The following is a 24,411-nucleotide window of genomic DNA, read 5'->3' as shown; positions in this document are numbered from 1 at the left end:
GCTCGGTAAAGATCGGCGCGTGCCCAGCCCGCCTCATCCATCCTGTGAGCGCACCGTGGTCCCACACAAGCGACAACTGATGCTGCCCGCTTCCAAACTTGCGTTAAGCGACATGTTCTCTCTACACCACATTTGTTTCGGATCTTAACCTCCTCGCAAACGAACACCTGGCTGTTTAAGCGTCAGTTTCGTGTTAACTATTGCAGTTAAAGCCGAAATAGCCCACTGCACTCAGGGTTACAGTAGTCAGGTGCATGAAACTGGGGCAATAGCTATTTAGTTTTACGAGGATGGCTGCAGCCCAGTAGACAACAGCCTGTCGGGATTTGTGCACATGAATTTTCCATTTCTCCAATTCGCCATCGACTTGTGCGCGACTGTTTAATGCGTTTTTCTTTTTCTTTTTTTTCTTTCTTTCTTTTTTCTTTTTTTTTTTTGAAACCCTGCCGGAGAGAGGATGGAAAAGGATTTGCTTTCACTGATTACAGCTGTTTCGTCTAAAGGTAGGGCACGCTGTGATGTGTGGATGTCTGTGTGCAATACAAGTCAATTAAGGTGCAGACGACTAGAGCTAAATAAACTAGTGCATTTTGCACGGAGGCGAGCTCCACTGGATCCGCATCAACATGGGAGACGATAATGCACCCCAATATCTCCCGGGACAGTCTACCTCTGGGGAATGTTGATTCGAGTCGTTCAATTCCGACTGCCTATGTAATGCTGAGATGAAGCTTTAATTTAGGTCGTACAATACAAAATAAGTGGGCTCAAATTTGATGTCATCTGTTGTATTATTTATTTCTGTTGTTGTAGTTCCTGTTGAAGTTGTATAATGATCAAGAAAAGACTGCTGTAAGGCGATGCATACATTCAGGAGTAGGCTATATTCTACCTCATCAAATATTTGAAAGATGTTGTAAATAAAATGGTAAAAAAAAAAAGAAAAAAGAAAGAAGATGTTTTAACTAGGCCACCTCATTTATGCCCTCCTTTCCATTTCTGGATGTTATTTAATGGGTTAAAACTTGTGGCTGTGCCTGCCCTGCAATTAACAAGATGATAACTTTTTGTAAGGAGGCTGTTTAAAAAAAACAGTTTTGTGCAACTAATTTCTAAAAGAGTTCACATCTTGTCTGACCATGGTGTCTTTTGTCCGAGTTACGTTTGCTCTTATCACATTCCTGGTGTTCTGGCCAAAGAAGAGTCCCTGTGTCTTTGAGGCACTCTTTATCATATAATAATAATTGTTCCTGATCCCTGTCATTTTCTGATGACATGTGTAAATGCGCTGTGCTTTGATGTGGTTTGTTGAAAGATACATCATTCTTTGCTTGAGAGCCTTTCGAGTGCAATACTCAGTGTTTGAATGCAAACTGTTTGAGCGCATCATTGAATATGCTATCACATCCCTGTAGTGATAAGCTGCACCTCTGAAATGCCTTTGTAACTTTTGTCTCACAGGTCTATATCAAATTTTTAGCATGCAGAGAGCATGTCTCTAACAGCTCACCAACTGAATCCAGATCTGTTTTTCTTTCTTATTCTTTCCAAATATAGGGTGACTGGGTGATGGAATAGTGATGAAGCCTAATCGGTGGGGAAAAATGCTTCCTCTACCCAGCTTTTCTCTTATTTGCCATTTTATTTGCCTCTTCCTCCTCCTCTGTTTCCCTCCAACCTATGCCCAATTCCTGGCAGAACCTAGGGCAGGACAAGGCCTGCTGCTTTTCACCCAGCCTGCCTATAATGCCTCCATCTTTGAGAACTCTGCTGCAAGAACTTATACCAGGAGTGAGGTCAAAATGGGCATCATTCTTGGGCCACCTCGGTCTTTAGACATTAAATATTCCATTCAGTCTGGAGACAGTGAGGGAATTTTCCAGGCTGATGAGTTTGTAATGGGAGATTTTTGTTTTCTACGTATACGCACTAACGGAGGCAGCGGTGCCATATTGAATCGGGAAGTGCAGGACAATTATACACTGACAGTTAAAGCATCTGCACAAGGAGGCCTAGAGGCCTTAGCTACTGTTTATATCAAGGTCTTGGATACCAATGATCTTCGACCTCTCTTCTCCCCAACCTCCTATTCATTCGTTGTCTCTGAGAGTGCCCCTCTGGGTGCCAGCATAGGACGCGTAACAGCCACAGATGCTGACATGGGCTCCAACGGGGAGTTCTATTACTTCTTCAAGACCAGAGTTGAACTATTTGCTGTTCATCCGACGAGCGGGGTCATCACCCTGACCGGTCGGCCCAGGATGGACAAAAAAGATCGATTTGAGCTGGAGGTGCAGGTGGTAGACAGAGGGATGAAACTCTATGGGAACAACGGTATCAGCAGCACTGCAAGATTAGTCCTAACTGTGCAGCGAGTCAATGAATTTGCTCCTGTTCTCACAGCAGTTGCTGTCATTCCATCATGGGTTGACAAAGACCCAGTCTATGCCATAGTGACCGTGGAGGACAAGGACGACGGGATATCTGGGGATATAGAGTGGGTGTCCATCATTGAGGGTGACCCCTTTGAGCAGTTTGTGGTTGATCGATCGCCCGTCGGGAATGAATATAGGGTTAAAACCTCTGAATTGCTCGACTGGGATACATTCCCTTATGGCTGCAACTTAACCTTCCAGGCTAAAGACAGAGGTATTCCTCCTAAGTTTTCTAAACCCCAAGTTGTTCAGTTGTTGGTTACAAAGCCAGACCCAGTGTTGGGGAAATTCGAGAGAGATGTTTATGTATTTAAGTTGAGTGAAATAGCTCCTCCAGGCACTATTGTAGAGGTGGTGAAAATCTCCCCAGCTCCTCTGAGTGTCAATTACAGCTTCAGCGGCTTCTCTGATCCGATGTACTTTGATATAAACCCTTTGACTGGAGTTATTACGACCACAAGGCAGCTGACAAGGATATCACAGGATTTCATGGAGATGGAGGTGGTTGATATTATTAGTCAGCAGCGGGCAAGGATTAAAATCACCATAGAGGATGCTAATGACAACTCTCCAGTGTTCAACAAGCCGTTCTATGATATCGCAATCAACGAGAGCTTACCTGTCGGCACTGTTGTTCTCGTAGCATCTGCTGTAGATGACGATAAAGGAGAGAATGGGTTTGTCACCCACACAATAAGTGGTGAACAGTCTCTTCCATTTACCATAGATCAGTACACGGGGGAGATGAGGATCACACAAGATCTGGACTTTGAGTCATCAGATGATATGTATACTTTCGCGGTGCGGGCCTCTGATTGGGGTTCACCCTACAGAAGGGAGACTGAGGTTAATGTTACCATTCGTCTTGTAAATGTTAATGACAACCAGCCTCTTTTTGAGATGATTTCTTGCAGGGGGATGATAAGTCGTGATTTCCCTGCCAGCCAGACTATTGTCACTATGTCAGCTGTGGACATAGATGAGCTAGGAATGGTGAGCTACAGGATACTGTCAGGTAACGAGTTGGACTATTTCAACTTAAATCCAGACACGGGGGCTTTGTCGTTGAAAAAATCATTAGCAGCGGAAAATTTAAAAAGTGGGGTGTTTAACCTGAGAGTAGTGGCAACAGATGGAGAGTTGTTCTCTGATCCTACATTTGTAAATGTATCTGTGGTGAGGGGCAGGATGGCACCCATGGGGTTCAACTGCAAGGAGACCAGGGTCGCCCAGCTGTTGGCAGAAAAAATGCTCTCAAAAGCATCTGCTATGGCGAGACAAAGACCAGATGAGAGATTTACGGACCTTTTCTCTCTGAACAAACAGGCTCCACAGTTTGAGGCCTTGCCCACAAGTATTCTAGTGAGAGAAGACCTCGCTGCTGGCACCAGTGTATTTCAGGTGAGAGCACGCGATGGTGACCCAGGCTTCAATGGCCGTGTTCTCTTTTCCATATCTGATGGCAACAAAGAAAATTGCTTCAATATCAACATGGACAATGGGTTGATAACTGTACTGCAGCCACTCGACCGCGAGCGATCGGATCGTTACTTCCTTAATATCACCATCTACGATCAGGGTGTTCCTCAGATGTCCAATTGGAGGCTACTGACTGTGATCATCGAGGACGCGAATGACAATGACCCCCAGTTCTATCAGGACAGCTTCTCTGCCCTTGTTGTCGAGAACTCAGCCATTGGTATGGAAGTTATTACCATCACTGCATTTGACAGAGACATGGGTCAAAATGGACAGCTCTCCTACATAATGCTGACCAGTGTGCCTCAGTTTGGTATTGATAGCGAAACAGGAAGTGTGTTTGTTGCCAGCCACTTGGACCGAGAAACCATCCAAATGTTCACTCTGAAGATCGAAGTGAGAGACAAGGCCGAAAGAGGCACTCGAAGGTCGTCAGTTACCACTCTAAGTGTAATAGTGGATGATGTCAATGATTGTGCCCCGGCTTTCATCCCAAGCAGCTACAGTGCTCGAGTTTTGGAGGACCTCCCACCAGGGGCTGTGATTACCTGGGTGCAGGCTCAGGACCCAGACATTGGCCCCGGTGGACAGGTCCGATACTCCTTGATTAATGACTTCAACAGCACTTTTGAGGTAGGTGCTGTCTGTCACTATTTGTTTTGTCTACACAGATGCATATGCTGATCCCCTTTTTATTGGCAGTTTATGATGAATGGGATTGTAATTCTTTGTACAGGTCGATGCTGTGAGCGGAGTGTTGAGGATTAGGAAGGAGCTCGACTTTGAGAAACAACAGTTTTTTAACCTAACATTGATCGCTGAAGACAGAGGAATACCCAGCCTCATCAGTCAGACGTTTGTTGAGGTGGAGGTGTGTAACACACATGCACAGACAAATTTTAATGATCAATTTTGTCGATTAAGCATTAGCACTGATACTTTTGTTGAAGATTTTCAAGCTTCCAATTCTTGATATGATGCTTTATAGTAACTTTAATTAATAAATGGTAAATTTATAGTTAATAACATTTTAGTTCATAGTTATTTAGTTATATTCATATTACATAACAAACAATGACACCCTTTATAAACCATGTATTAAAGGGTAACTCCAATAATTTTACACATTAAAGTGAAATTACAAGTGAAAAGATATGTGATATGTGAAAAAAGTAGTATAAAACCTTTTGTGGCTCCAGAGAACTGCAAGTAAACTGATATATTCCCTTCAATGCTAGACCAGTAGACTGCTTTTCAAAAACTGGAGCCTACATTACCCACAATGCAACTAACCCACTGAGTAACATCACTGGAGGAAATGTATCAGGTTACACGCAGCTTCCTCTGGAGTCACAAAAGGTTTTATACAATTTTTTCACATATGTAGTAGTACTCCCCAAAACCTGTAAACACACTTTAATATGTAAAATTGGTGGAGTTACCCTTTAAGCAATTGTAAAGGTTTATAAACATCAGTTGCTATTTTATAATGGCCACCCAAATAATGTCTTTAGATGAACTACACACTATTTATTAACCATTAACAAAGTGTTATAAACATTCATTGCATCGTCACTATAAACAGTTGCTTAATAATAATACTTTTTGTTTGTTAACAGTGAATTAACTGTTAACTAAAGTTTAATTAGCCATACATTTACCTTTTATTAATGATGGTTATCATAAAGTGTTACCTATGTGCCAATATTTACATGTTTTCATGGATTCTATAGAAATAGAAATATATCAAGGTACATTAAAGTCAACAGTGTAACCCACAACAATGAAACATGAAGACTGTTTAAAGGAGAAGCTGCAGGATGGCCCACATTTCAATTCAATTCACTTCTGCTAAAGGGACCGTGAGGAAAGTACATCATTTATTTACCAAAATGATTTCTTCTCAGGAAACAATATTGTCCGTGAACATAAATAGCTGCAAGTTATAATATAATCAAAGGTAATATTTCTATATTGGTCCAATGATTTTCTGTGTTCAAAATCACACTGTTTGATATCTTCACCCAGAGTTCAAAATTAAAATGAACCATTACATGTCCTCAGGTGGTGGATGTCAATGAGAATTTGTATGCACCCTACTTCCCTGACTTTGCTGTGAGAGGCTCAGTGAAGGAGAACTCTCGTGCCGGCACGAGTGTCCTGACAGTCAACGCTAAGGACGACGACAAGGGGCGAGATGGCGTGGTGAGGTACTCTGTCAGAGGAGGCAGCGGACTGGGCACTTTCACCATTGATGAAGACACAGGTGTGACACAAGATCAATTTTGAAGCCTATTTATGTAAAGTGGAAATCCAATAACTTACAGTGCCATGCGTGGAATATCAACACCCAAATGCCTGATGATTGCATATTATTGGCAATCTTTCTAGCTCTGTGCCACTGCTGGTGACTTTCACATGTGTGGAGTTGTTGCTCCGCTCTCACTTCTTGTGCCTCTGTCACCTTGTGGTTTTGCATTGCAAGTGAAAGCATCAGCGTCCAAATTTTTTTTTTCTTTTTGAGTGAATGTCCATGTGTGTATTAGAGGGAGAGAGGTGGAGAGACTGTGAGGTACAGTCAGAGCCAGTGAGCTGATGGGGCCTCACATGGGAGCTGTTTCTGTGTGAGCTGGGCAGAGATCATTACTGTAATGAGGGCAGCATGGCAGCTACACTGGCTGGGCCTCGGGCCGCTCTGTCCAGCTGATCCAGTGCTATGTGGATAACATTGATCAAGGCTCTCCTGCTCAGCACCACCATCTTTTTCAGGAGTAGTGAAATCACTGTAACTTATTTAAGGAGGCATGCCCCTCCCCCACGGGGAGTAGTTGTCTCCAACTGTCCTGCAGTGTCAGACCACAGCTGAAAACATGTTGATGCAAACAAGAAGCCGTGACTCACTCGCCCAGGAATGAAATGAATCAAATACCCAGTATAAAAATAGGACAGTTCGTATTAGCTCATATTGGCTCCTGTAGAGAATGAATATATATTTATATATATGTAGGACAGCCTCTCTGCCGTCCATATATCCAGTTTATTTCTAGTTTATATTCAGCTTGAAAAGATCTTGGCATAAGCTACATCTTCCATCAGAGAAATAGGACTTGCGGCCACTGTGGGCACAAAGATATTAGCTTGAATCCAAAGTCTGCATATTTGAAATTTGACATGGGAGCCAAAAAAGGTGTGCGTGAGAAATCTTACTTTCCCATCAAGGCTGGTTGCAAGTCTCTGTCTCTCTCTGTGGTGCTGAAGCTTTCAAACTTAATCGCTCCCTGTGCTTCTCTCCATGGTGCTGAAACATTCGAACTTCAAGCTCCAAAATCAGTCCCTCGATCACTCATTCTCTCTTCTCTGCATGATACTGTAGAGTAGCTACTCCACAGTGAGTAGTATTTCATAATCACCACTTGGTGCTAAGCGTTACCACTGACAGGCCAGAAGTGTGGAGATTTTGAAGGTGGAAGTCTCTGATTCACTTTTTCGATGACACTGCTCTGACTGCTAATAGTCTCTATTGAAATTCAGATAGATACTCTCACTAGATAAAGTCCTTTACAGCTTTTTATGTTAATCAGTGCTGGTCATAACGTTAAGTGTTATATTTATATCCCCCCCCCACTGCTCACTGATTTAATAACCCCATATTTAACAAATATCACTTATTTTATTAATTAGTCCACTGTATGACAACCTTTATTGTCACTGGTTGCTTTTCCATTAATTACTGTTTTTTAAATTGCATTTTGTACCATCCACAGTTTTACTTTGTAAAACCCAGTTTCCTACAGTCAACATTGCTACTCATTATATTTGACTGAATCCATTTTGTTGCATGACTCAAATCTGAAAAACTTAAATTCTTCTAGTCAGTGCCTAATTAAGTAACAGCGTGAGAATACCATAGCAACAGGTGATGAATACATTTTTGTAATTCAAGTTCAAGTCCTTAATGCACAACAGTCACACTGAAGCAGTCATTGGTAATGAAATTCTTGTTCTTGCCCACTCTAACAATGCTCATAAAATATGTATTAAAAAAATCCCACAAGCGAATGAGAACAGAGAAACAGAGAATGGAAGTCAAAGACATAAATAGTGCAAAAGTTAAGACATAGGAATACAATACAATATATATCAATAGAATATCAAATAGAATAAAATAAATACATATATAAAATGAAATACTATACTGTGATAGACAGTCGTGATATAAGAAATAAACTATAATGTCGACAGTTTGTGCAGGAGTGTAGTAAATAATGTATAAGAGTAATAAGAATAGGTAAATCACATAAATATATATACTGTGATGATTTAACAGTTTGTAAAAAGTGGTACAGCAAATATGGTATATGAATAATACACACACAGAGATGTAAACAGCTAGTGACATTAAATATAAAAGAAGTGTACAGGTAGAGTGTACCTGTAACCAATGCATTACAACTCATAGAATAGAATAGAATACCAGTTGAGGCTGTTGAGTGAGATCGATGTGCAGCCACGCAGAATTCAGTGAAAAAAACTTTATATATATGTTATATTTATATAAATATATTATTATTTTTTAAACTATAATGTGGTAAAGAGAAAAAAAAAATCTAGATAGACTTATGCAGAGTAGTGGTTAATTTTAGCTGGTAGAGTTTGTTTCGCCACTTAGTTTTAAGGGCCACATGTGAGCGTTCCTCTTCTGGCCTTTCCTCACCTCTTGTCACACTGGTGCTTACTGTACATGACTCGCACTGGAGGCCTGTATTGACCTTTATCTAGGCTAATTAGTATTGACCACAGCTGAGAGAGAAACAGATGGACAAAATGGAGAGAGAGCATATCTGTCGCCCTCACTCTCTCTGCGTCACTCTCTCCTCATATGCCGTACGGCATGTGCACACAATTACATATGCATGATGTAGACATTGTACTCATAGACAAAGCAGTGTTACAGCACATAGACAGATCCCCACAGTCTTCTGTATTCAAACCTCAATAAGGAGCATCGCAGCGAGCGAGAAAGTTTATTGAGTGCAGATTTTCCAGGGGAAATCAGAGTGCTTGTTAGAGCAGAAAGCGAAGGGAGAGGGGAGTGGAAGTGATGCGAAGAGAGGAAGGAAGAGGATGCAGGGGATTCTAGAGTACATAAAATGTGTCAGAAGAAAATACTGCTTTCTTTCTTCCTCCCAGGCCTTTATATATATATATATATATTTCTTTCTTTGGGAAGTTTGTTTTTAAGCTGTGACTTCTGTTACCCTCCCCTCCAATATCACGAGCATGTGAATGGTATCAGATAAAGAGCCACAGCATGCACATGCCAAGTTTCTCCTTCATCAAGTGCTTCATTTTATCTTGTAGTGTAGAAGTCAGTGTTGTCAGGCGTGGACAGAGTAGCGGCGCTCTGTCCTCCCACCATGCATTTAGCTGCCATGTTGAGTTGCTTTGGTCTGACTGCTTGTCAATCTGTGGCTCTTAGTGCCAACACTAAGTATGTGAAGAAAGAGTGTGATAGACAGTGAGAGAGAGTAAAAGGGACAGAAAGAACGAGAGAGGTGTGAGGAATAAATACTTTTTAGCTTTTTCTTAACTTGTGTACCTCGCTGTAGTTCGTAAACCGGCTCTAGGATGCATCTTATGTAGTCGTACCTGCTGTGTGTGAATGCAGACTTCACTCCCATTTGATATTTAGATGTTGAAGATGACTCACTCTGGTGTATGGTGGAAAGCGCAAGGGGTATCTATCATAAAAAGAAGTAGGATCTTCTCTGGCTTAAACCCTTAGCACTGCTGTACTTTGAACAAAAATTGGTATTCTTGTCGTTGGTTAGGGGGAAAGCAAGCCCTGCAATTTCTCATTGGGCAGCTGTCAGAAGCCACTGCTCCTCTATTATTGGGTTTGCAAGCACAAGGATTTATCACAGTCGGGATAAAGCACTCTTTAAGTTACAGGCAAACGCACGTTTAAATAGTAATCCATTCTGCATTTGTTGGAAATTAACGGGCTGTAATTTTTTTATGTTCTTTTCTGCCACACACAGAGCTATTCAGTCGTGTCTCAAGATGCAGAGAAGTATGCGTGGTACTTTACCATCAATCTTGGGATTGATTATTGGAAAAATGGTGGCATTAATTAGATAGTGGGATCCCCGAAACTTCTTTCTCAAGAATGGATAAAACTGAAAAGACATGACAGATGGATGTAAACCCACACGTACTGTGAACTTCCAGATTAGAAAGTATGCCGTGACCCTTCAATTTTTGTGTCCACTCTTTGAAGTCTGTTATTTATGGTGAGAATGGATGCTGTCAAGTCAGATTTATATTGAATCCACTGAATAGTGCCTGTCGGTCTTAAAGTTCAAAGAGCTTTTGAAACAGCCAGCTCTGTTTTCCACGTCTCCCTCTGTCGAGCTATCTGACAGAGATGAGATGTGTTTTGAAAAGGACGTGGTCAAGGACGTCAGAGCAAGGATGTGTTTCAGCAAACACTTTTACTATGCATTGTGCATGCCCTGGGCAGCTGCTTAGGCATAATCTGACATACACACACACTCTCCGGTGATAAGGTAACACCTTCGCCATTCGGCCGAGGAGACTGCAACAAGACTGACTCAAGCACTCAAAAAAAGGCCTCAAGTCACTGATTTGTATGCTTCTATTACTCTAACCTGGGCTCATGGGGTTTGTGGCTGAGTGGAAGGCCAAGTTAGGGAGCAGCAGACGTGTACTGCGTGACAGCAAATCAAGCTGAAATCTCCTCAGTCCACACAAAAGATTAATATATGTATGAAAGGATCTGTCTTTTTCTTTTTATAGGAAGAATACTAATGTTCTAATTTAATAATCCATTCAGTAAGGATCCCTGACTTGGTACTTGTGCTCAAGTTCTCTGGTTAGAGGATTCTCACTGAACAGCAACATATTTTTGTGATTGTTGAGATGATATCCTGCAATAATGTTTTTAATAGGGTGGCCGAGGTTAGACACAGAATCGAGCAGAAGTGGAAGTGAGTGTGTTTACCCCAGGGGCCTGTAGTGTGGGCTGAACCGTCTTAGCTCTCTGTCTCCCTGGAGTCATAAAACATAGGACCTCATTTATTTTTGGTCAAATTAAAGGAATACCCGATTTGGTTTCCTTTTGTGCTACATGGCTCAGGAAACACAGTTTTTGATAAAGATGTGTTGAGAGTAAAAATGAAGCAACAGACAAAAATACCCTGACAGAGTTAAACCTCTGCTTTTATAGATACAGAGCACTAGATGTGACATGTAAGCAAGACTTGCCATTCCAGGATGGAGCCATATGGCAGCCATCTTACCTGTGTCCAATTTTAAAGGTGCAATATGTAAGAACTGTCCACCTGTCAAATTCAAACTCCAAACGAACAGGGGGCAGGATATCATCAGTCGCCGCTAACTGCTGCCAGCTGTAGCTGCAGTTAGCTAGTAAGCTCAGTTAACCATGCAGCTAGCGGATGTGTTAGCTGACTCTGCCTGGACTGGGAGCTCGGAGCACCGAGGGATAGTTGATGAAAAAAAAACTGTCTTTAGTAATCTAAATGGCTATTATACTACATCAAGCAAAATCCTTTGTGTAAAAATACAAACTGTATCTCTATCTATGACCACTTTGCCAACAACAGATATAATGCCATGCTTGGCAACAAAGTGGCTCCATTGGAAATTAAGGCACATATAAAGTTTATCTTTATTGATCTGAAACAGGTTAGTCTCCAACGACCAACACCAAATGCTGCTCCTAGTACTACTACTGTACCACACCTTCCAATACTAATTCTGACAGAACCACATTATAAGTCTTTGCACATTTTTTAATCATATAAAGTATAACAGCAGTGTTGAGGTTTAGGTAAGCATAAAATAGTCAAAGTAAATACACCTGCTCACACATCCAGTCTCAGCTCTGTCTGACGTCTTCCTGGGGTTAATTGCTTGTGTACTCAAGCACAGGTGCATACACAGACTCCTCATGCACTGGCCAACACACACTGCACGTCTCAGCTCTGACTGAGTTCCTTTAAGTTAGTTGAAGTAACAGATTCATGCTGGCTTTTTTGAAAGTGTCGTCTGTTGCTTTGAGCAGAAATGCATCACCTGCTCAGTTTGCGCTTATAATGAGCTCAATCTGTTTATTGTGTCTGACTTGTGTTTTTTCTGTTGATAGATTGGATATATGTTTGTGACCCTGACGTGAGAGTTTCTTGTTTAAACAAACTCCTTGTGCCGCTCGTGACCTTGCAGGACTGTGCTTCAGTGCTCTCGGCGATGTTTGGAAATGACATGAATGAACTCTTAAAACCTAGAGTGTGAAATCACCAATGTGTGTCAGCGTTCGAGTGTTTTCTGAGAAAGTCCTGCATGACTGATTTAAAAAAAAAACAAAAAAAACAGAGGCACGCATGTGTCATCCGTTGTGAGCGTACGCTTTGTCCCTCGAGAGGTCACCAAAGCTGTCAGCTACTCATCTTCCTTAAGGCCACTAAACACACGCCAGTCAACGTGTGTGAGTGTGCGTGTGTGTGTGTGTCTTTATCAGCGGAGGGCAGTTCAGGGTACGTTTAGCACTAAGCGAATTGCAGTGGGAGCAGTTTGGTCAGCTGTGATTAGCAGGAGAGAAGCTGAAACATTGAAGGTGACTACAGCGGCGCCACTAATGCCTGTGAATGTCACTGAAGCCAGGACACGAAGTTTACTCTAAATTTGTGTCTTTGCTTCTGCAAACTTAGTATTCAAAGTCTTTCCCTATGAGAGCTTTTAGGGATGTATTATGCTGATGACACCTAAACTGCCCCTTCACACACACACACACACACACACACACACACACACACACACACACACACACACACACACACACACACACACCTGATAGATATGCATTCTCAAGCCTAAGTATCAACTGCATTAATCGTTCTCTTTGCCTCAACAGGGGTGATTTACACTGCTGGTATCCTGGACTGTGAGGCCAAGGACTCCTATTGGCTAACAGTGTATGCCACAGACAGAGGGGTTACACCGCTGTCAGCTTCTATTGAAGTCTTCATTCAGGTACCCGCTTTCACACATTAACCATACACAAGAGGCCTTTACCAGAGGAAATGAACATGAAGTGGCCAAACTAGTACTTCACGTTTGTAATAATAACTCATCACTGTAACCTCAATTGGTCACAAAAATACAACAGCATCCAGCTTTAGAGATGCGCAGTAATATCCACACCTACAAACACTTTAAAATTAAATATCGGAAATTAACATTTCGGCGGATGTGATCAGTTGATAAAATCATGCTTCAATTATGCGCATGTGACGCAAACTGTCTTATTTTGTCAACCATATGCAGTGTTATTGACTTTGAATCTTGCTAGCATAAAGTTAGCTTTCTGACTAATAGCTGAGCCAAAAGCTTCTATGAGCTGAGCAGACTAGACATATCCTGTTGTTGTATCTAAGGTTCATCCTATTTACTGAAGTAGTGAATGTCTCCATTGCATAAGAACATTATGAAATGACTGTCTGGAATGATTGTTCCAGCTATAGACCGAGTCGATGTGGCGTCACGCTAACAACAACAGTCACCTCCAAGTGGAAAACTGTCATTTGATTTGCATTGTGGAGACCTGAGAAGGTGGCAAACTTGTTTATGTCTGCCGTCATTTCAAGAATGAATTGTAACATGTAAAGCTTTATAGTTAAACATGTTGGTTCATTATGTTTCTGCTGTGATTATTTCATGTGCTATATTGCTTTGCTAGCATCTTTGATAACTACGCAACAGCGACATCTCATGCTTACTTCTAGTTTTGGTTAAACTCACGCTGTCATTTTCTTAAAAAAGTAAATTAGATCTCCAAACATTTTAATTCGGTCTATTTGTCAAAGAGGTGTTGCCAGGGAAACGGAGGTATTGCCTGTGAAAAACATATGAAAATATAAATTTATGGTTTTTTTGGTCTTTTTTCTTCTTTGACCATGGTATCATCAATTTCCCCTCAAGCTGTCTACAATCAGGAATGAATGGAGTCCACGATGGCAACCTGGCCTCCACGTCGTCCATTAATCCCTGATAGCGGACACCTTGTCGGGCATAACCCCTTGATTAATCCCTCTACGGGAGAGACTTGATGTTCTGTGCAATTAGGTGGAAAAAATTATCGGCATTGGCAACTGGCCAAAATGAGTTGGAAAATATTGGCATATCAAATATTGCCAAAAAACAATATTGTGCACCTCTGTCATGCTGAATTTATTTAGATAGAATTTTTTTTTTAGCGTCTCTTAATTACAAGCAGGGACATTTTTCTTATATTAGTCAAAATGTAGCCTAGCAGTAGTAGCTAGATAGAAAACAGCTTAACTATGTTGTGCCTTTGCACACCAAAGGATTTATACAGCAGCTTCTAAGACATCACATAAAGGAGCATAATTTGTCAAAGACTTCTTTCAAGTCCACCGGTGGGACATAGTTTGATATTTGAAAAGATTTGGGTGGAGTATTCCTCGCTTAATGTCACATTAATTTCCGCCACATTAAACATAATTTTCAACACAGTTTATTTAATTTTATACTTTTCTTAGCTTTGATTTCACCCAGTGTGTATTATACATTTCATGTTTGTTGTACACCAACATCTCCTTTATGTTTAATGCAATTTCCAGACACATAACTTCTCACATCTTTCTACTGCAAAAATGATGACATTGTATGGAAGCTTGTTTGTCTTCTGTATTGTGCACTTGATAAATATTTGCAGCCTGCAAACATGTAATCCCAGGCTAGGTTAGACTATTTAGTATTACATCCACAGACACACTATGAGGCCAAACGCTCAGTTTGTTACTCTCTAAAACGCTGACAGTGTTCAGTACAGAGGATAACTTTAGCAATGCTCAGTCTGTAAGCAAGAGATACACACTGGAGGGAATTCTCTGCTTCAGTCTCTATTATATTTGGCACTAAGTAATCCACTGTCTAAACACTCGAATACAAACATTACAGCTCCAACACTGCTCACCCTTTGGGGAGGAATTCAGCAGTGTGTAAAAAAAAAAAAAAAAAAAAAAAAAAAAACAGTAACAGGCTTTTCTGGCTTCAGGATATTCAGGTGTGAGCGGGCGCTTTATCCCAGCCTCTTCATCACAGACAAAAATAGGGAGATTAATCAGGCACAGGTGCTCCTCATTCAGCGGCTGAACCATCTTGGCTCTCGATGCCTCGCAGCAAACACTCAATCAACGCTGTGTTTGCCATAAATATTCCAGATCTATGCTGTAAGAAGGGGAAATTAATTTGCAGTGCATTTAAAGTGTGACATCTCTGACATTTTCTGGTGAATAAATTTCCATTTTGTGATTGATAACGGATCAGTCCGGGCTCGGTCCACGCTGCAGTTCATGAGCCGTTGATTAACAAAGATACTGAAATCTGCAGACAGATTTTCCTCACAGTGTAATATTACCATATATGCTGATTTAAATGGTTTTATCAGCTCATCTGTTGGCCAATTTAGATCCAACGTAGATAAAATGTTAATATTGATATAACACTGCTTGTTCCTAACCCCTTGCCTTCTCTCCCTCTCTCCCTTTTATCTCTCCCTCTTCCTCTTCCTTGCCTTCTCCCTTATTTCTCTCTCAGGTAGAAGATGTCAATGATAATGCTCCCCTCACCTCGGATCCTATCTACCACCCAGCCGTCATGGAGAACTCCCCGAAGGATGTGTCAGTCATCCGCATCCAGGCACAGGACCCTGACCTCACCGCCACGCCCAGTCGTCTGAGTTATCGCATCACTGCTGGCAACCCGCAGAATTTCTTCTCTATCAACCCCAAAACAGGTGACACTCGGGAACAGCGACACAATTCTTAATAATTAAACTGCCTTGGTAACATAATTGGCAGTATTATGTTGCAGACTAATAGCATAATTAGTTCAATCTTTTTGTGTTGATATGTTTACATGCCTCCGAAATGACTGAGATTTTCTTTCATCATGCACCTCCTACTCCGCGTTCTTTCAATAAAAGCCTTTGGTTCCCACACAACAAATTAAAAAGACTTTTGTGCCCACACAATCAAACATCTAGGACACGGATGAGCCGCCCCGACAATCTTCAGCGCTCGCTTAACTGAATTTTGCTTCCAGTCTTCTTCAGGGGCGAAAGCTCTTTGCAGTGTACTTGAGGATATTAGTGTAGTTAGTTTTTTATTAAGCCAGTGTGTGGGTGAATATCTTCTAATCATGAAGGAATTTACAGTCAGAGCAATTTTCTTTCCCATTACTTTTGTTCCCTGAAGGAGGGTCAAATGGTTTATTTCTGCGCATTCTGTAAATATATGGTGACACAAATAAAAACATGCTTTTCTCAGTCGGTTTTAAAAAGTGAAAAAGGGAAAATGGAAGCGGAAGTTGGCTAAAGGTTTCAGGAGTATTTGCTTGGATTTGGAACTACTTTGGGATCAAGACAGGGTCTTAAAGTGTCTGAGCTTGTGAATTGATGCTCAGACAGCCTGCGGTTGTATATTACCTCTCTTGAGCCTGTGGGAAAGTACTGCATGAGAAATTAAAGCCTGCGAATGTGTAAAAAAAAAAAAGGTGACTGAGAGTGAAACATTTGCACTCTGTTCCTGTCGTGTCTCTATCCTTGTAATTTAACAAGTACCAGTGGTGTATCCAGGGGTTGAAATCTGCTTGGCCACCCCAAGTGCCACCTCATTCCCCCAAATCATGATTAGCTATCTGCCTGATGATAGGCGGACCTCAGTTCAAACCAAATTTGCCAGTATTTTTGTATGTAGCCTCCTTTTGGTGGTACGATTTGTTTTTGAGGACTTAAAGGGTAACTCCACCAATTTTCCATATTGAGGTGTGTTTACAGGCCTTGGGAAATAGTACTACATATGCCAAAAAAGTAGTAGTAGCCTTTTGTGGCTCTAGAGGAAGCTGCATGCAATCTTTGTATGTAATACATTGCCTCCAGTGATCAGTATTGTGGGTAATGGAGACACTAGGTTTTAAAAAGGAAGAAGAATGTGTGTACTCCTGCACTTCTACAGTGTAGCATCGTTGGATTTATGATTGGCCAGTTGAAGAAATTAGCATAATCGAGGCAGCAGAACCAGAGTTAATGTTGTTTTTATTTCACACATTTCTCAAAACCAGGCGCCTACAACATCCACAATGCAACTTGACCACTGACAGCTTAAATTTGGGGGATTTGGCTTCAACCACTATGCAGTCTTACTGTAAACAGACTTTGCGCTTTAATTTTACACAGTTTTTCTTGCTTTTCAGCACTGCCAAGATATTCACTTAAGTCTCTTATTCATTTTTTTTAGACTGTCTGTGTGACTTCACAGTTGAGAGCATGTGTTTTGTTCTCAGAATGTTTCTAGAGGCACAAATCTTTTCTACACATCTGTGAATTTTATGTGCTTGTAAAATCTTTTTTTTTTTTAGACAGTCACACACTTGAATTCCTCATACACTTTTTAACAGGCTCACAAAAATGATTTACAGCGGCAACGTGTGAGCTGAATATCATCTCACAACAAACTCTGGTCTTTAAGACCCTGTGTAAGAGGCAGGATCCCCGTCAGAGCCTGTTTTGATCCCATGCTTTTCACAGTCTTGATCTTCTACTAAATAATTTCAAGATCTTCTTGTATTTATCAAGTATTTATTATTTTTGACACAATGTCCACATTGGAAAATTAGTAGAATTATCATTATATCCGTGCATGAATACCAGCATCACTAAAGCAAATCAATTCGGATGATTTTTCAGTTTGGGCTGTCAGGTTTGAAGTCTAGGGAGGCCCTGTGCATTCTCAGAACAAGCTTTGCTTGAAGCTTCCATTAAAGAATTATTGAAGAGGTGAAATGTTTTATTCAAATCCTGAAGAAACAGAAAATTCTGAAGTCTATTCTGTCTCTGGCCTAGATTAAATGATGAGTGTTTCGGTAAACAACAAAAGGCAAATTTCCACTGTTACAGGGACCGGTATCCGGATTCAAAGAAATGTCAATGTAATGATCAAAAACTGACCTATATTTAGCATGCAGCCCGTCAGTTATCAAGCTTATAGTAGAAGGAATTCCCTAACAGTGTGCTGTCACATGTTTAGTCTGTTTGTGGTGGGTATTTCCATTTCTTTTCCTCTGTTCCTGTATGGCAGGTGTGACGAAAATATTTCTCTCATAGGGCCAAAGCTGAAATGTAATGGTGGGTCACGTGCCAAAAGCAAACACCTGTTGTATTGTATTGTTGACATGCAAAATGGTGCTTGCATCCCGAGTTCCCTGAATCGCACAGTATTGCTGCTAGGGGTCTCTCAATCAAAACAATTAAAACAAAAGACGTAGTTTGATGAATTTAGGGATCATGGGAGTTGATTGTTGAACAACCACCATTACCGGTATTGAAAATCGTAACTCAGGCAGAAATGTTAACGGATGAGGTGATGTATTTAAGTCTTATTCGTGTTACATTTAGAGGTGTTTTTGCCGCCTTCTCTGCTCACTCTCTCATTTGATGTTTCCCAGGCAGGTATAGAAACAGGCGACCAAATGAAGTTCACCATTACCTTGAAAAAAAATGTGTATTTTTCTGAGTTGAAACATTGTTTGAAACATTTAGGAATTGTGGGTACACAACTCAGTAATGGGGTCATTACATGACAATGGTTTTTGCATGAAACAGTAAACTTTTGCTGCGTTTTGGTGGTTGGTTCACACGACAACAGCATTTTCGGGGGGTCTGAAAACACCACCCTTCCTGTCATCGTGTAAACTGGCAAAACGCAATTCCTGTGAAAACTGTGATGACACAACGTTGCTTCATGCACGTGTATTACATTTTTTAGCCTCTTAGCTATAGTAGGAGGAGGACAACAAGAACAATGGCGTACTATCGAGCTTTCTTCGTGCTGCTGACTCCACTGAGTTTATCAATGTTCCTCCAGCAAAGTGTAGAATTGCTGCACCATTTCTTTGATGTGATGGTTCACCAGACTGCTGAAGAAATCATTCCTGCGCAGGTGCATGGTGTTATTCAGTGGTGTTTAATTGAGAAGTCCCGCCGGCACCTACTGGCCTGGCATGCATACTACGGCGTTTTCGATCATTTTTGCAGATCCATATGTGCACGAGGATTGTTTTCACAACATTGTTGTATGAATGCAGGTCTAGTTATTTTTTTTTTATGTTTTAAATGCGGAAATATTACAGATTATATATCTTTAATTGATTGACTTCCTGTGCGAAGGGTCACTCTGCCTGCTATGCTCAGGTTATTAAAGGTCATTAATAATTAGGATTGACAATTATTTTAGTGGTATTCATATTTTTAGCTAAAAAGAATTACATTTAAATGTTTTAATTAATTGTTTTCCCTCTAGAAATGTGCCAAATCCAACTGGTGGGCACCCCCACTTTGGGCAACCCTGGTGTGTACCATGAATATGCCTGTTGCATTACAGAATCATACGGAAATATTGACATTATGGAAGTGGACTGGACTGAAGCAGAGTGACAAGGCTTATATTGATCCCAGTAGAGACTCATTGGTCCTCACTAACTCATTAAAGTGTAAACTTGCTCTGAACTCTCTGAAAGTAAAATATGATTCGGGTCATATATCTCTTAGCTGTAGCAATCATTACTGTGTCTGTGTTGATGCATCTGTGTCATTCATACAGTTGCAAGAGTTCATTACAAATACTGTTCACACATCCAACTGTCCTACGTATGATTCATGTGTGAAAGAGAGAGAGGGAATCTAATCTATTTTAATCTATTAGTTGGTTACAGCAGTGTGTTAGAGAGAGCAGCTCTGGGTCGATGAAGAGGATGACGCTCTGTGGAGTGTGTACCCGCATGTGTTCATGTCTCTGTGTGAACCACGACACACAGCTGTATAAAAATAATTTGCCTTTGTGTGTGTGTGAGAGAGCGCACTTTTGTATGTGTCTGCACGTACAGTATGTGTGTGTCACAGGGGAGAGTTTTCGGCCATCTGAGCCCTGCTGTCTGTCTCTGTCAAAGACCCACATTATTTTCTTATCTGTTCCTCATTAATCCTGTACAAGGGAACTCATATTGATGACTATCTTGTTCACGCTGTGATGAATGAACTTTCTGAGCAATTGGTTTTTTAATGTTTCTTGCAGTCTTTTCTCTCAGAGGTCACACTCCAGGGTCGCTTCCACCAGCTTATTGAATCCCAATAAATAACATGAAAATTGTGGACTTTTCAGTGGATGTACTCTATTCTACTGTTTTAGAAAAAGTGTGAATTTGAATGCATCTTTACCTTAAGTTTCACAGCAATGTGACTGACATTGTCAGTCTGTGATTTTGATAATGAGAAATGCATTCAATATGAATCACACCTAGCTGTTTACCCAAAACTTTCCATGCACCGCCGTGATTTTATTGGGTAGATGAATAAACAAAAGCCAGCTGATTGATTTGCTTTCATGAAGCAGCTGTCAGCCACACTGTGACCTGAACTGCCGGCAAAAACCCTTCAAGTTTCAAATTGTTTTTCAAAACTCGGTTCGGGGTGGTTCAAAGTAATGCATTTTTCAAGTTCACTCTGGATGTGTCAGTTTGATGGGTTTGAGGTACTGCATCAATTCCCACAATGAATCAAAGCAAAACTTTGAATGAGTGCAAAGTGTGTAAATGTGCTGTGACAGCTTACAGTGCTGTCTGTTTGTCTCTGGGTGTGTGAGTGAAGCCTACCTCCTTTGGGGGATGAAAACAGAGCAGATAAGTGTTGACACAGGGTGTTAGATGAAGTGCTTCTTATAAAAGCATGTATGTTTGCTGAGTGCCATCATGGAGTCATGGTGACCTTTTTCACAATCCACTGTTGGATTGTATTGGTTTTGTCGCACCACCAGAATATTAACAAATCAATTGTACGTGTTTGAGTCAATACTCATGATCAACACTGAACAAAAAGGAGGAATTTTGAAATCTCAGGGTTGTAGTTTTATTCATGCCCCAGTTAGAAAGCATATCAGAGATATTCCCCTGACATAGCAAAGAAGCAGACTATAAATTGACAGTATTTTATTGGAAAAAGGAGAAGTCTAAAGTTTTGAAACAGGCCACTGGACCATGACATACATTTTCTGTGAAGGTGTGGGTGGGGATTTTTAATTTATTCATCCTCACGTCCAATTAAAACTCTAGATTGTCCAACTGCAGATGTGCTTCGAGCTGTAGATCATTGATTTTTATCAGAGTTGTTAGTGGTGCCGTGTTCTGCTGAACAAGCCCCACCTCCCCCCCTACAGCCTCCCTCTTGCAGCTTGTGACCGCTGCTCTAGATTTACTCCTAATTTGCTTAATTGAAGTTAGCCTGCGTAGCAAGCTCAAGGTGACTCTGTGGTATGCGCAGGCACGAGAGTGTGTGAGTGTGAGTGTGCGTGCACACCGTTAGTCCGCCCATTGAGTGTTGACTTTCCAACCATCCAAAATAATCCCACTTCAATGCAACGCTTCATTACACCGAAAACAAAACGCATTATCACCATTCTAGCACATTCAGTGTACACAGTCCTCAGAAATCCACAGGAATAAATTAAGGATATACAAGTATGCTTGTTTTTATCTCTGCATGTACCCATGTGTGTATGGATGTATTAATATTATCATTATTACTATTCCCTTTTAACAATAATAATGTTTATCTGGTTCATTTTTATTGTGTTACCTTCGCATCTTATATGACTGGAATTGGGATGAGAGAAAGGGGGATGACACGCAGCAAAGGGCCGCAGGTCGGACTCAAACCCTGGGCTGCTGCAGTGAGGACAGGGCCTCTGCACATGGGATAAGCATTCTACCAGCTGAGCTCCCGGGGCACCCCAAGTGGGCACTTTTGCTGCGTTTTTATCAGGGCATTTTGCTGTGCATTTGTATTCGTGTGTAAAAAAAGATCACCAGGCCGTAACAAATGTGCCCATTTTACTGGGTTTTAAGGCTCTCATGAGATGCTTAATAGTGTTCAGGGAATATGATCAACAACAACTATTTCAGCTGGAAAATGAAAGCCTGCTTACATTATTGTAAAACTGTCATATAATGGGTTGAATCTGCTTATGGATTTCCCCCTGCCTTCCCTTTTAGCCAGAATCATTTCTGGCGAACTTTTGATCTGTTTAGCTCACAAAGTTTATACAGACTAAATCCAGCTATTACAGATTGATTGACACAAACTGTGTCTGTGTGTGGGGGGTAATTTCTGCAGTTGTACAATGACAAGTGAGATCCAAGCAAATGACAATAGAAGAAAACACTGAAATTAAAAGAGAGAACATGAATCATCAGGGGGAAAATGGAGCTGTGTTTGTCTGTGATCTCCAGCGCACCCTGCTAGAGTTTCCGTCTATCATCTGAATAATCTGGTTCGATCAAAGCTATTATCAATAGCCTCACTCCCTTCCCACTGGCCTGGTGGCATGCTGGCCAACTGAATGACCCTCAGCTATACGGTGCCATATGAACACGTGCCAAATGCCATCGTCGCTGCCAAGGCTGCAGGCTATATTTTCTCAGCTGTATGGCAGTGGGTGTTCACATGCACTCAGCTTTTTAATGTGGAAGAACTTCTCATAGGAAATTATTTTGGCTTTGTTATTTGTAAACTTTGTAAACTGCAAACTATTTGTCAAAACTGTATCAGATCTTTACCAGCAATTTTCTGTGTTTGTTTAATCTAAAGCTGCTCTTTTGTGATTTTAGGGCTAATCACCACAACGGCGAGGAAGCTGGACCGAGAACAACAGGCGGAACACTTCTTAGAGGTATAGAAAACGCTGAGCATTGTTCATGGCTTTATAGTATTATTATTTATCTGGCCCTGCCACCTGCCACAGCCCACTATTAACAGAGACAGGGTAGAGGACAACGCTGGCAGGTCCTCAAGGCGCCATAAACTGTGATGAATGGTTGTAGTTTTGGGCCCCAGGTTTAGGATTTTCTAAATGTAATCATTCATCATTGGTTATCTACTCCACTCAGGATGGGAACAGGGAGGAGAGGAGTTGGTCTGCTCAGCATTTGATAAGCACAGACACTAGGCATACAGATAGCTCTGTGATTACCATTTCTGTTGCTCCTGCTGCTCTGCATGCAGATGAACCTGATAATCAGAGATTCTTGACTTTTGAGACATGAGCAAACTTCTACTTCCCTGCACCTTTCTTACAACTTATTAAATGCTGCTGAATCTAACAAGCACTTTGCCCTCCTATAAAATGGAATGAAATAACCCACGGTTGACCCCCAGTATTGCATCTTGGTGTTTTGTCTCTGTATTGCCAATTGACTTGTCTAGACTCAATAGCTCTTTGGACTACTTTGTTCAGCTCTAGTACTTAATAAGACCCCAGCGTATGACAACACACTGCGAAATAAAAGCAGCAAAACTTGTAAGAAGAAGCCTGCATCTGACAGCATCATACACTTAATCATTCACACCTATAAGGAGCTTAAAATTGGGGTCAGAGAAGTCTTTGTTGGTGCATCGTCCTGTTCTGTCCTGAGATTTCAATAGAAATGCCAGTCCATGCATGCCACCCACTGCTCCGCCTGCCAGTCTCTGCTCTCTGTTTGTAATTAATAGTCTAGTGGGCAGTCAGGCTGGCAACGATGGTGTTCACCCTGATCTGAGTCAATTGATCAGTGATCAGACCTCTGCCTCCAGGGAATCGATAATAGAAAGAGATTTCCCGTGAGCCCCACGTGGTCCTGCGCCAGGTGACACAGTGGGAGCCAAGATTTAAAGAGTCAACATTCAAATTATGGCCACTTTTTTATTTTAAAACGTTCAAGAACTGATCTAACATTATCAACAGAATGTGAAGATGTTGTGACTAAGAGGTCTATTTATTATGTCGAAGAGAAATCTACTCAAGCTGGCATGCTAACGTCTCGTAATCCCATTTTGTACCTCAAAAGTATCGTACCCCGATAGTATAGCGCCCCATAGTTTCAGCTGGGAGATGTATGAGGAACAAGTTCTCTCCAGTTCACAAGCTTAATTAGCTTTTACAGTCATAAAAGACAAAAATGAAATTTTCTCCCACCTATTTTCCTTATTAAACAGATAATACAACTGTACACCTTCTGAATCCAAGTTTCCAAATTATCTTGTGAACTCATTATAAAACCCAATTGTTTCAAATTTGACAAAAACTTTTGAATAAAACCTTTTTCCTGCTTTTTAAACAATCACCAGCACTTCACTCTATCCTGTCCCCTCCTGCTGTGTCTTCTGATCCCTGGAGTTAGAGGCCTGTATTTCCTTTCGTCAAACTAGCATCTGATAGTCTCACAGACTGTGTTTGGTCCTGATCTGATCTTTCCTCTGATATCGCGCTTAGGGTGGGAAGCTCAAATATTGTATCACTGTGTTTCAGATTGAAAATCCTTTAACGTCAGGAATCTGACAAAATGT

At 41.1% G+C, this 24,411-nt stretch overlaps 1 protein-coding gene across 1 annotated transcript in view; it reads left to right on the top strand.

The window, feature by feature from the left end:
* The first annotated feature begins 1,580 nt into the window (after nucleotides 1-1,580).
* The window catches only part of fat3b (FAT atypical cadherin 3b), an 81,650-nt gene continuing 58,819 nt past the window's right edge, over nucleotides 1,581-24,411 (top strand). The window contains exons 1-6 of the mRNA XM_073478836.1: nucleotides 1,581-4,547; nucleotides 4,651-4,785; nucleotides 5,979-6,180; nucleotides 12,868-12,986; nucleotides 15,576-15,774; nucleotides 22,695-22,756. Coding sequence (XP_073334937.1) covers nucleotides 1,581-4,547; nucleotides 4,651-4,785; nucleotides 5,979-6,180; nucleotides 12,868-12,986; nucleotides 15,576-15,774; nucleotides 22,695-22,756 — 3,684 coding nt within the window. The remainder of the gene's footprint in view (nucleotides 4,548-4,650; nucleotides 4,786-5,978; nucleotides 6,181-12,867; nucleotides 12,987-15,575; nucleotides 15,775-22,694; nucleotides 22,757-24,411) is intronic.

This window comes from Pagrus major, chromosome 13, assembly GCF_040436345.1.
Source record: "Pagrus major chromosome 13, Pma_NU_1.0".
Lineage (NCBI taxonomy): Eukaryota > Metazoa > Chordata > Actinopteri > Spariformes > Sparidae > Pagrus > Pagrus major.
The sequence above is the reverse complement of the archived record's forward strand: the minus strand, read 5'-3'. Positions and strand labels throughout refer to the sequence as shown.